The sequence below is a fragment of the Heloderma suspectum genome, chromosome 3, assembly GCF_057233095.1.
Source record: "Heloderma suspectum isolate Gila_16-S chromosome 3, 16-S_ref, whole genome shotgun sequence".
In the NCBI taxonomy this organism is placed as follows: domain Eukaryota; kingdom Metazoa; phylum Chordata; class Lepidosauria; order Squamata; family Helodermatidae; genus Heloderma; species Heloderma suspectum.
This window is the reverse complement of record NC_139460.1, coordinates 227,433,940-227,447,846: the sequence shown is the minus strand read 5'-3', so window position 1 is coordinate 227,447,846 and position 13,907 is coordinate 227,433,940. Positions and strand designations below refer to the sequence as shown.

The following is a 13,907-nucleotide window of genomic DNA, read 5'->3' as shown; positions in this document are numbered from 1 at the left end:
CTACAGAAGCCTTGTTGCCTTAGGTCTAGGGATGTGCGAATAAGCAAAACTCGAGCTCGCCAAAGTTCTCCAAATTCCATCTCAAATCTCATTCCGGCTTGAGTCTGTATCAGATTGTGAGCTTTGTTTTTTTCTTTTCACATGAAAAGCTGTGTGTATTTTTGTGCATATGTTTCCAAATGTACACACCAGTTGTGCACATCTTTGAAATGTATGCATTCTTCTCCCATTGATTAAAGTGTACCTGTGTGCATTTTTCAAAAGTACGTATTTTTTCCATGCAGATTTTTCCAATATACGCATGCTGTCAAATACATTGGGGGGGGGGGTGTTTTTCCCGTGAATCACATTACAAGCTCAGAAACGTACAGATTTGACTGCAGATTGCATCCGAGTCCATGTGCAAATTGGATAAATCCTGATCAAAAACAAGCTGAAACAAGTTTCTCATACATCTCTACTTGGGCCTTACATTTCTGATGCACTGAACACATCTTGTTCTAAAACTTGACAGAAAATGCCCCACCTGGTCATATAAGCAGCACATACATATGCATGCACTGCAGCCACCCCTACCTTTGAGCAGGAATGGCTTTTGGTGACTGAGATCGGCCAGTCAGAGGTAAGAGTTTATCGGTTTCCTTTAATTTGATTTTAATTGATATGTTATATATCCCTTAGCTTTGAATATTTAGTATTGGATAGTCTAGAACAGGGGGTGGGTCACATGCAGCCTGCAGGCCACATGTGGCCCATGCTGCAGCCCCCACTGCCCCCACCATCCCCCCAAATTGTGGATATTTAATCCCCCCCAAAAGTGTGTATATTTATTACATTTCTATACTACCCAATAGCCAAAGCTGTCTGTTACAGTCCCCCCCGCAATATATATTTAATGGTATTTGGAATGGATATTTTGAACCTTTTTGGCCCTTTCAGTGCTCTGTAGCTACTACAGGGCACCAAAAGGGTCAAAATTAGCTTGTAAACAAGTCACACCAGATGTTGCTCCATAGCTGCTCCAGATGCCTTTTTGGGAGGGATGCCACGCGGGGGGAAGAGGTGCAGCCCCCCCCGGGGGGAGCTGTGGGGAGAAAAAATGACCCCAGATCTCCCAGAGTTGCCTACCCCTGATCTAGAAGTTTAAATAAATGAGAATTGTTTTACTGGGTGTCAGTTTAATGGCTCAGCTAGGCTAATGCCCTGCCTCTCTCTCTTTGGCCAGTATTGGAAAGTACAAACAATATTTCATAGAATCATAGAATAGTAGGGTTGGAAGGGGCCTACAAGGCCATCGAGTCCAACCCCCTGCTCAATGAAGGAATCCAAGTCAGAGCATCCCTGACAAATGGCTGTCCAGCCTCATCTTGAAGGCCTCCAGTGTGGGAGAGCCCACCACCTCCCCAGGTAATTGGTTCCATTGTCGTATTGCTCTGACACTCAGGAAGTTTTTCCTGATGTTCAGCCGGAATCTGGCTTCCTGTAACTTGAGCCCATTATTCCGTGTCCTGCACTCTGGGATGATCAAGAAGAGATCCTGGCCTTCTTTTCTGTGACAACCTTTCAAGTACTTGAAGAGTGCTATCATATCTCCCCTCAGTCTTCTCTTCTCAAGGCTAAACATGCCCAGTTCGAATGTTTTCGAAACATGCCCAGTTCGAATGTTTATATTTAATGTAGTAGTTCTTAAATTGTGGGGGCACAGGATGACTAGAGCAAGGGACACAAAGTTCCTGAGACGAAAAAGAGCCTGGAGCAGGTACACCTAAAGACACTTTCTTCCGAGGAGCAAAAGTGTTTGAAAAGAAGTTTATAGATAGTTGTGATGGAAAGCTTAACTGTTATATTGCATTCTAACTATAGGTGGCACTGTGTCCAAACTGAGGCAGTCAGCTATGCTGCTGTTCTAGACCATTACGAGTAAAAAGTTGTTGTGCTGTGAGGCATCTACTGTGGTCTTGCTTCATCTCTGAAATAACCTGACATGGTGTCAGCAGTGGAATTTGAACCCACACCTCCATTCAGAGACCAGAGAAGACGAATAAATAAGATGCAAAAAATGCAAAAAGCCCAAAGCAAAGAGCTTGATTCAAAATAAATTGTGGATCTCTGAAGTTAGGAAACACAAAACATGCTAGTAAATAATAAAATCTTAGAAGCATGCTTTGGTGCTCAGTCTCAATACAGAAATGGTGAGTGGAGTGCTCAACAGAGAGAAAAGCTGAGAAATCTGTTGAGAATTGGGGATGGGTGAGAATTCCATTTAGTTTGGTTTTTTCCTAAGAACATACCAACATTTGCAAATTTCTTCATAAACAGGATGGAATATTGTTCAGTTATTTTTTTTCATAAGAACTTAGCAAAATTTGCAAGTTTCTTCATAAACAGGGCAGAAAGAACTTGAGACTTTAAAAAATGTGGATGTGGGAGAAAGTGAAAATGACAGATTTATCTATCCCTATTTGAGATGGCTGAAGGCTCGGGTGAAAGAGGAGGTAATGATTCAAATAATGTCAGTGCTGGTAAGAAAAGATATAGCAGCTCTGAGGACTGACTTACAAATTACCAAACAGGAACTGAGAATGTAATATTATTGATATTCATTCACTCCTGGTTAGGAGACATAATAGATATAGAGGAGATCCCTCTCTTGGCTATTCATAATGAATACAAAATAGCTAACCGACGAGGAGTCTCATCGGTAAGCCATCCAAGAGATACAAGAGTAAAATGTATGAACACCCCACTGAGATATGCAGGGTTACAAAAGGCAAGGAGAGAAGAGTGTCTCCAATATAAAAATGTTAAAGGTAATTGCCTTTGAGGCTGTCCCCTTTAGCCATGCTCTCCAAACAACAAGCACTTAAAACTGTGACTCAGACATTTGGAAATCAGTGCTTCAAATATCATTGGGGTTTCTCTTTCAAATTAATTGTTGACAAGAACAATAATACTATTACACACTGCACACTTCTGAGTGAGAAGTGCCAGGAGCAGCACTACCTTCCATTGGAGGAGCGAGCACTGGAGCTTTAAGGGTTCTTTGTAATATTGGGTTTATCGACAGATATACAAATAGAGCAAAAGTGGATGCAAGCAGCATGTGTGTAGGGATGTACGAATCCCTTACCTGGTTCCGGTCGGGGCATCCGCTGGGGGGGAGGGGAGGTGATCTTTTCCTCCCCCCAGAATACTCGACGGGGGGGAGGTGATCCGGTCCTTCCCCCTGGGCCGTCCGCAGCCGGAGTTCCGGCCACAGACAGGCTGCTGCAGACGCAAATGGCAGCCACCGTAGCGGCCGCCATTTGTGTCCTGCGAAGCTGCCATGATAGGCTACGTAAGTATTTACGTAGCCTATCACGGCAAGCCAAAAAAAACCAAACAGCGTACGCAAATGGCGGCGGCCTCACCAAGATCCATGGTGGAATTCTCTGCCATCCCTACATGTGTGCACCCTGCCAGGCAGCAAATCTGCTGTGTCATATCAGCTCTCCAGAGAAGCCAGACTGCTGCACTCCACTCTTTGGCCCACAGCTCTCTCTCTCCCCACAGTCCAGAAAAATATGCTGTTTCTGCTAGGGATGTATGAAAGTCACTTACCTTTTAGTGAAATTGATTCGAGGGGGGGGAGGCGCTCCGTCCCTCCCCCTGAAATTCTGGCCGGGGGGGAGGCACTCCGTCCCTCCGCCCGAAATTTTGGCCGGCCAGCTGCGCTCCACAGGGATTCTGCAGAGCCGCCGGCCAGCTCCGCCAGCAGCCAGACATCCGGCCGCTGGCTAGCAGGGACGCAAATGGCAGCGGCCGTAGCCGCCGCCATTTGCGTCCCTGCAGTCAGCTGTGATAGGCTACGTAAATGTTTACATAGCCTATCACGGCTGATTTAAAAGAAAAAAAACGCACGTACGCAAATGGCGGTGCCCATGGGCGCCACCATTTGCGTTCCTTATTTTGGCATGTCTTAGTCTACGTAAACATTTACGTAGACTAAGATGGCGAAAATAAGGGGAACGCAAATAGCGTAGCATCTACGCTATATTTGCATACGCACTTTTTTTTTCTTTTAAATCAGCCGTGATAGGCTACGTAAACATTTACGTAGCCTATCACAGTTTTTTTTAAAAATCTAGCCGTGATAGGCTACGTAAATCTTTACGTAGCCTATCACTTTTTTTGTTGTTGTTTTTTAACTGGAAATGGTGGCAGCGGCGGCAGCTGGTCGGAAAACTGGCCGCCGCGGAGCCACCGCCGGAGCCGCCTCCAGGAAGATCCGCCCCAGGTAAGTCCCATCCCGGGGGGGGTGGGGGGTGGCAGACTGTTCCACCACTGATTTCGGGGGGCCAAATGCGCTGGCATTCAGCCTCCCCAAGATTCGTGGCAAAATTCTCTGACATCCCTAGTTTCTGCACACACATCGATACCTTATGGCAGGGATGGGCAGACTTTCAGCTTGTGGGATCTGCTTTGTTTTGTTTTTTTACTTGAACCCTGAGATCCAACTGGAGTCTGGTGAAAAAGATATTCCCTTAGAATTGGGGAATTCTGATCCCAGGAATTTGTGTTGAGGACCAGACCTGAACTGCACTCCTGCTCCTTCCACTCAAAAATCTACTCACTGTTACACCAAGTGTTCTTCATTTCAGCAGCATAATTTAGGGAGAGATAATCATTGTACTGATGCTATTTTAAAAAAATTGGGAGACAGAAATCCTCGCCAACCTACTGCAAATCTCCCAGAGATTTACCAGAAGATCCAGATCTATACTCTATTTACACCAGTCCTATGGTGTCAATGGTACCTAACACTTAGCTCTGATAGGCTTTTACTTCCAAACACTGCAGAATGATCTGCGTATATCTCCTAAAGTATGACCAGGTTTGGATGATCAATGGGGGAAACAACACAGTGTTCATTGTTTCACCCACCCCTGTGCACGTCAGTCATGTGACCGGGATTACCCTAATTAGCCGTGCTGTGTCGCAGGTTGCCATGTTGTCTGAACCTGGCACACAGTGTGGTTTTGGTGACTTTTCACCTACCCTACAACCCATGGCTTGTAGTAGGGGTTGTAGGGTGGATGAAAAGACACCACGGCCACTCCACATGCCAGGTTCAGATGACATGGCAACCCACGATGCAGCATGGGTAATTAGGGTAATCCCAGTCTCATGACCAGCACGCACAGGGTGGGAGAAACAACCAACACTGTGTTGTTTTCCCTGCTGATCATCTGAACTCCCCCATTATCTCCCATTAAGGAAACATTCACCAGCCAATCTATCTATTTATCTATCGAAAATCATTTCTAGGCCTCCTTTAAGGGTGGAACCCTTTCAATTTTGGTCCATTAACATGTAATCTGCCTGACAAAAGGAACTGCAGGAATGGCTCACCAGCTGCCAAAACAATACATATACTGTTAGCCATTAAAGAGGGTCTGAAATTTTTGAATGAACTTGATTTCTTCCTTTGTTTGAAATATATATATATATATATATATATACACACACACACACACACACACACACACTGCTTTTCTTCGATGAATTCAAAGTGGTTTTGCATTGTGTTTGCAACCTGAAGGGTCCAAAAATCCCATTATTATATCAGATAAACAATCATTTAATAGGGAATGGGAGACAAAGATGAAGAAAAATTGAAAGGCTTTCAAGAAACAATAGCAAAGAATGGCCTCATAGCAAAAAATAGTTGCCTCATAGAGAAAACCCATGTTTACAGCAGTCCAGAAATCAATCCTGTATGAGAAGAAGATGCACTTCCATCAAGCATAAGACAGGGGAATGAAATTAACTACTGTGGGTTTGGGATAATACATTACATTAATGTATGTTGCAGCAAATCAGGAGCCCTGATCACACATGTAGAGCCTATGCATGTGTAAGTTCTAAACTAAGGCTCAATCCAGAGTTTTAGCCATGTTTCACAAAGAACCAGCCATTCAAAGTTGTAAACCCTGCAGCCTTCTGTCTCTCTCCAACTGATCATTGTAACTTGAGATATGTAAACATCTTCACATAAAGATGATCTATGCATGAGGGCAGGGGCAGCAGCTAGGGATGTCAGAGAATTTCTCCACGAATCTCGGGGAGGCCGAATGCCAGCGCATTCAGCCCCCCGAAATTGGTGGAGAAACAGTCCGCCACCCCCCCGGGACGGGACTTACCTTGTGCGAATGTCCCTGGCGGCGGCGGCGGCTCCGGCGGCGGTTCAGCAGCAGTTCAGCTGCAGCGGCCGGTCTTCTGACCGGCTGCCGCCGCCGCCATTTCCAAGCTAAAAAAAAAAAAAACGTGATAGGCTACGTAAAGATTTATGTAGCCTATCATGGCTAGATTTTTAAAAAACACCGTGATAGGCTATGTAAATGTTTATGTAGCCTATCACGACTGAGTGGGGGTGAAAATGCACGTATGCAAATGGTGGCACCCATGGGTGCCGCCATTTGCATTTCTTATTTTGGCACGTGTAGTCTACGTAAACATTTACGTAGACTACGGCAAAAATAAGGGGAACGCAAATAGCATTCCCCTTATTTTCGCCGTAGTCTATGTAAATGTTTCCGTAGACTACACGTGCCAAAATAAGGAACACAAATGGCGGTGCCCATGGGCGCCGCCATTTGCGTATGTGTGGATTGTTTCTTTTCCCCACTCAGCCGTGATAGGCTACGTAAATATTTACGTAGGCTATCACGGCTGACTGCAGGGATGCAAACGGTGGCGGCTACGGCCGCCACCATTTGCGTCCTGGCAGAACAGGATTCGCGTCCGGAGGGACGGGGCGCCTCCCCCCCGGCCAGAATTTCGGCGGGGAGGGATGGGGCGCCTTGAAACCCAAGTTTCGGGTTCAGGTAAGGGACTTTCGTACATCCCTAGAAATGACCCTACACTCCTCTCCATATGTTCAGCCAACACACTTTTCAAACATCTGGTAGGGACAGTCCTACTATTAGGCAGAGTGAGGCAGCTATCTGAGGAAATTGATTTTGGATGTAATGAAAGGGCAGCAAATTGTTAATTATTTAATTTATTAAATAACAGGGGGAGACACTTGTGGCATTTTCTGCCATGACCAACCTTGAGTACTATGACCCTTGAGGGGCACCACTTGTGGAGAGGGGGAGCCATTTGCCATTCTGCCTCAGGCAGCAAAATGTATTGTGCCAGCCCTGTGTAAAGCACTTACTTCCAAAGAACTATGTACACCACCATGAGACAAAGCTCGTGTCTAAAAATGCCCTACTGTGAATGGGGGGGCACCCCTTGGCCATGTCACTGCCAGGTCACAGAGGCATGCCCAGGATGTAGTGCAGGGGGACAGAGCACACTGCAGCAGAACTGCACTGGAGCTGTGTTTAAGGAGTACTAAAGACAGACTAAAAGGACTTTCCGAAAATGCACCTTTTCCAGAGGGAAACTGAGGGGTTGCTGTGGATTGGCAACAGTATCATCTGTCATGAACGACCCTGATGCGCTGTCACTCCACACTAAATCGGCCATGTAGATTCATTGGGCCCTAGCAAATATATCAGATGTTTTATTAACTTGGATGTCACTTATATGCTATGCAGAGTCTAGGGAAAGATAGATGGATAAACACCTTAAATGCAGATCAATATGCATTTATTTATTTAAGCAAATGAAGATAGGGTGAGGGAAAATAATTGTTGAACAGTAAAGCAATGAGATTTGTTGTGTATGATACACAGTTATTCTGAAACATTCTACATGAGTTTAATGTTATGAATAACAATATTTTCATATTTTATTGCAATATTATTGTAATGTTTCATCTATTTATTTGTACAACTTGAGACCTATCTATCTATCTATCTATCTATCTATCTATCTATCAACCATATCTATCTATAAGTCTTTACCTGGAATTATAATATATAAATTGTACTTTGCCTGGAACTGTAATATCTGAATTGTAATATGTCGTCCTAAGGGAGATACAAACCAACTCTGTATGTTTTTTCGTGCCAAATTAAAATATTTCTGTTTGCCCAGGCCTTTAAAAAAATTAAAATACATTTTAAATTCAGTCCAAATTGATTTTAGATTGACTGTTTACTTTTTTGCTGTTTTTATGCTTCTTATTGATATAATTTTATTGTTGATATATTGTATTTGTTTTTTATCTACACTGTCCTGGGATTTTTTGCTGATGAAGGAGCAGCTTAGAAATTCTTAAAATAAAATTTAAATTCATGCATTGAAAAAATTAAAAGTAAAAACATATGCCCCCTAGGATGCTGAAGGAAGACAAACCATGTGGTAGGTAGGAACTCAGCCTCTGTGGTGACCTGGTGCACATAAGATGGCTTCTCTGCACAAAAGGGCAGCTGCCCTGTGAAGACAGTTTCAAGCAACCTCTAGGAGTGCCATATTTTAAGCAGTGGCCATCTGCTTCCATGATAGAACTCAAGGCAGTGTTACAGACAGTTCTCAGCTAGTCTCCCATCCAGGCACTGACCAGACTCCTTCCTACTTAGCTTCAGCAAACTTTGCTGCAACATGTGCCTTCAGACCATCCCCTGACACCCATTAGCGACCCAAGGCATATTAGTCAGAGAATGTATGCCACTACAGCATCATTCATACCTGTGCTTATCCCATCTCCCTCAGGTACCACTATTGCTTGATTTCAGCATAGCCTCTCCCTATCTTATATTTCCACTCATTCATCCTTGTTATTTTATTAGAGATATGTCGCTGAGTTTTAGATGATAAGCAGTTTCCCGGTTTCCTCATTCAGTGACCTGAGGCACAGTGAGTGAAGTCATAGCAATCGGAGTCAGCAGCATAGTGTTATACAATTGGATTTTGCTTAGAAAAAACAGCAAAATCCCAGAGCCAGAAGAGTCATGTATCAACCTGCAGAGGAGAGTCCCCTGGTCATTCTAGCAAGCAAAAGAGCAATTAAGTGTCTATGGCCAGGGAATAGCAAACAGAGGCAACAGAATGCAATTATCACCCCTTTCTATTTAGTACCCCTCACAAATTAACACAAGCCAATAAGTGTGATTGAAAAATAACTTCTGGGATGTTGATTGGAGCAGACAAAGTCTTCAATATCATCAAGTTGAGAGTGCTGAACATAGTGATCTTACAACAATTTGTCCTACCTGCTTTTTCCAAAAGTCAATCACTAAGTGTAACAGCTCGTCTTCCTGCCTTGATCCTGGAACAGTAATCAAAAAGTCAACATCATGTCCAGTCTTCTTGGCCCTGTCGATAAAAAACAAGGAAGGCAGAAAAGAACCATATAACTTCCACTGAGTTTTAAGTTCTACGTCCAAAGATATTTTTTCCTGGCATTATATAACAACAGCTTGCCAGATAAAATGATAGCAATGTTTCTTAAAACAGAATCGAAATGAAATATTCTATTTCTTTTACAAGGTCTGTCAGTGTTCTTTGTTAAGCTATAATTTAAAGTGCTTGATGTATTTCATCTCTTATTCAAACTAGATAATACAGATTTTTCTGGTAACATGTGATGTTCCTTCTTTTGTTAATCCTGGAAAACAAGGCAGTCATCTTCTGTGAAGGAAATCATCATCGAGATACAGATCTGGATGTGTTTTATTAATTCAAGGCAGTAACTTCTGATAAACGTGGCAGTCTTGTCACCATGTAACATTCTGGCTTAAATTTTGATGGACATTTTAATTACCAAAAAAAAAAGTGTCTACTTGCAGATATTTTTATTCTCTCTCTTTTCTAAAAACATGAAAATGCTTGCAATTCAGGTATTTCTTTCCATGTACAATGATAATGAATAATGAAGGTGTTTGGGGTTTCAGGTTGAACAATAGCTTCAATGGAACATCTCGAATGGAATGAAAATTCTAAGCGCATTTTTTATATCGCTGTCAGCAGCCAAGAACAGATTTCCACCTGCTACTGGCCGAAGGAACAATGATGAAACACATACATTGACACACATCTCTGCAGAGGGAAGAAGGGTGCTCTTTCGCCCAGTGGCCCTTCTCCCTATTCCCACAGCCCACAAGCCCTAGCCAGCACTAAATGTCAGCTGACAAGGGGATGTAAAGGGGTAGAAGCCAGCTATAAGTGGGAACACTTGAAAGGATGTAACTGGTAGAGCATAGGATTGGCAAAGGCATGGATGGGATGTTTGGAACTTAACCAGTGGACCATCCATAGAAGACACTACACTGTACTAAACCTATTTCTCAGAGCCATCTTAATCCTGTCAACAGGATATTCACACATACCCTAACTCCTGATTTTAACCATGAAATGGACAAGAAGGCTTACTCTAAACATGTCACTGTTTTTTTTTAATAAATTCCAAAACTCCTCCTAGGTCCGTTGTCATTCCCAGCAGCTGCTGAATGAGGGCCAGTGGAGAGAGGCCAACTTGGCCAGAGCACTAGTGTGTAAACCATGGCACTGGATTTGATGAATCAACACATCCCATCTCCCTAAATAATCTTCAAGCAGATACCACACCCTATGACTTACACTTGGCTGTTTAATATTGAGGTCATGATGGGTATTAACCATCTGGAATAAGCATCATCTAGTCAGTTCCACCCATTTGAAATGGTACATTCCATTCTGAGGGTTTAAAAAAAATATAGGCTTTCTCTTGCCTTTCAGTACATTCAACTTCTCTTGGCACCACTCAACTTTGGATTAGTTAACTTTATTTATTTATTTATTTAGTTATTGAGAGGGAGAGAGAGAGAGAGAGAGAGAGGACCAATCATCAACTATGGTGCAAATTTGCCACCTCCCAAACGGTTGTGATGGGAAATCATCTCTTGAAAACCCTTTTTTGAAAATATAAGCCAAGATACATTTTACTGAAAGTCAATAAGGTTAACGTAGCAAAGGATTGTGCTCAGCAGGAAGTTTTCCTCCCCCAGCCCCACCAAACCACACCAACCTAGATGGGCTTGGTAAGACTTGTCTTGTGTAAAACTCTGAGAGGTACCAGCAAGAATTCACAGTACTAAATTACAAGGTGATTTGGTAAAAGCCTTCTTAGGGACATAGGAAGCTGCCAAAACTGTAGCAATAGTTCAGTATTGTCTACAACCAGGTGTGGGGAACCCCTTTCAGCCCAAGGAGTGAATTCAGTTTTGGAGAAGCACTCAGGCGCTGCATTCCAGTGGTGGGTGGGCCAAAGGCAAAGGATGAGGCCAACAGTACAATAATACTAGCATGTTGCTGCCAATAACTAAGGCTTAGGAGAGACACTTCAGCCTTTTAGAATGGGTACAAATATTGCCCAAAAGCTGGGAAACCACCAAACAAGAGGTCATTCGGGAAGGGGGGGTGGCCAGGGGAAAGGGGGGCATGGCCATATGGGGACCCCAGGAGAGCCAGATTTGGCCCCGGGCCTGAGGTTCTCCTCCCCTGAGGGGTTTCTCCAAAACAACAGGAGATGGAAGGAGAAGCCAATCGTGGCTTACCCAGATTTTTCAAGGAGCTGGCTTTGGTCTGCGCAGGGCTCCACGAGTGAGTGTATCACAGTCACTTCACAGAACAGACTTCCACGTGGGGAGGATGTTGGAGTGAATGTCATCTGACTGTCATCATCAATAAGAGAGGCTCCCCCACTCCAGGCTCTCCCCCCTTTCTCCTTTGATAAAACCCTGGGAGGTTTCCTCTCCTGTATCTGGAGAAATCACTCTCTTTCTCCCCCGCCCCACCCACCTGCCCCTGACAATCATTATAGGAACACAGTGTTATCGCTGTCCTGCTGTGATCAATTGAAGCTTCAAAGTTCTGAGCCTCTCTAAATGTGTTATTTCAATTCATGGGAATCTTGGCAGTGCACAGTTCAGGGACAAGCCTCATTGACCACAATGGGAGTTACTCCCAAGTAGACACACCTATGTTTGTGCTGGGAGTGACAGGGAGGGGAAACCAAGGGATGGGAAACCAGCCCCCTTTCTAACCTGATACTGCACAGAATCGGGATGATTGAAGCTATGAATTAGTTACTCCCTAAGGCAATAGACCAAACAACAGATAATCGGAGCCTCGAGATCACACTTTACAGCACTTAGGGAATTTGGGCTTTAAACTGTGCCATTTCAATTGTGATCTCTGTGAGTTCTACTGTGGGCATTCAGGGCAGAAGCCTCATTGACCACAATGGGAGTTACTTCTGAATAGACACTAATTGGTTTGTGCAGGGACGGGAAACACACAGGAAACACCCCTTGACCAGGGTCATGGTGATAGGCACACCCCTGGGCAGGGCCAGCATACCCGAGGTAAATGCAGGGGTTGGGGCATACAACAACTATACCGAGGAGAACCCGACTTCAGGAAAAGAATCGGACTTTAAGCAGTCTCAGGAAATCTGTTTTTTCCCCTGATAAGCTCCGGGGTGGCTGCTGGATGGCCATGATGTCATGTATCCCTTACGACCTCCAAACATAGCCAGGTAGGAGTAAATCGCTCATGGAGACACCCTCCTGGTCTATGCTTACTAGAACCTGTTTTTCAGGGTTTCAGAGATGGGTTTTTCCCAGCCCTACATACAAATGCTGAGGATTTAATTATGGCCCTTCCACAGGGGAAAGTTGCTTCAAACCAGAGATGAAACTGCGGGCTAAGGATTTACAGTCCTCTGCTCTACCAGCTGAGCTGTTGAAGGGCACAAAGGGGACCACCTGCCATGACAGGCAGGCAGTTTTTTCTAAAGCCTGGGATTGAACCAGGGACAAGTAAATCTTCAGTTTAACGCTCGCCCAGCTGTGCTACTTTGGCTGTCATAGATTTATGAGTGCTATTGCACTGCATTGTCCTCTGCCAACTCCCCTCCCACTCTGCCTGCCTCTCCTCTGCATCCCTGGTCCAGCCTTTCTTAATACACACTAGTCACTCAAGACCTTGGCTTGCAATCAACTTGGCCCCTGGATGGGCCTTCTAATCTCTAGCCATGTGGCCCTGCTCCCTAGGTTCTGTGTATCATCCACACTCTGGGCTTGAATCTTAAAAGAACATATAGTTTCAGCCCTCCAACAATATGTTTGCCCTGAACCAACAGGAGCAAAACAAAACAAAACTAGAGGTCATGCAATTGAAAGAAGATAGTCAGTCCCTGATTCATCATCCTGCATATATTTTACATCTATTGGGAGGACTAAGAAATTGAGTTCTTAAACTGACACGTCCCCAAAATGATGCCAGAAGAACTGAGCAAGGTTTAAGGCAAATGAAATCATCTGAGCTAAGAACAGTAACTAATATGGTTGTAGAGTAGATCCATTGAAATAAATGGGACTTGGGTTAGACTAACATTGGATACAACCCTATGGCTGCCTTTACATTAAAGAAAAAACCCACAGTCCTACTGTTGTGACGCCTTTCTGCATTTACAGTGGGCTCCCAGACAGTGGCCACATGATTGCTGTGAGGGGAAGCTTTTAATTTTCAAGGTTCCATAGAACTCAATGAAACAATCTGACATATTTTAATACTTCATTATTTCCAGATCTATTTAACATGGACTAACCAGGAAATACCTCTGGATGTGCCCTGGAGGTTGACAACATCATGAAAAGGACCCGCAAACGTCCGTGAGTGAGCAATCTCAATAGCAGGATAAAACCTCCATGTGAAGAAGCCCTAGGTCTCTATTGCAGCACATGTCAACCTGTGTGAAAGTGCCGGCACTGTCATTCACAAGGAGTGTATTTTCAGCTTGGCTTTAGATTTAACCTAGGACCATGTCATGGGGAAGGATATTTCTCAAACTGCCATGCTTTCTTCCAGATCAGGCTCTCTGTACCTCAAGCACCCATTATAATTACTAAGTATGGTTGCTTGGGGAAAGCCTTAGAGAAATTATTGTTCTGGTTACAGTGTAGATCGGCTTGTTCTGTGATGCAAGAAGG

The 13,907-nt window shown here is 44.0% G+C and overlaps 1 protein-coding gene across 1 annotated transcript in view; it reads right to left on the bottom strand.

Moving 5' to 3' along the window:
• The window catches only part of DNTT (DNA nucleotidylexotransferase), a 174,782-nt gene that overhangs the window by 50,420 nt on the left and 110,455 nt on the right, over positions 1–13,907 (bottom strand). The window contains exon 8 of the mRNA XM_084841922.1: positions 9,147–9,249. Within this exon, the coding sequence (XP_084698048.1) occupies positions 9,147–9,249 (103 nt within the window). The remainder of the gene's footprint in view (positions 1–9,146; positions 9,250–13,907) is intronic.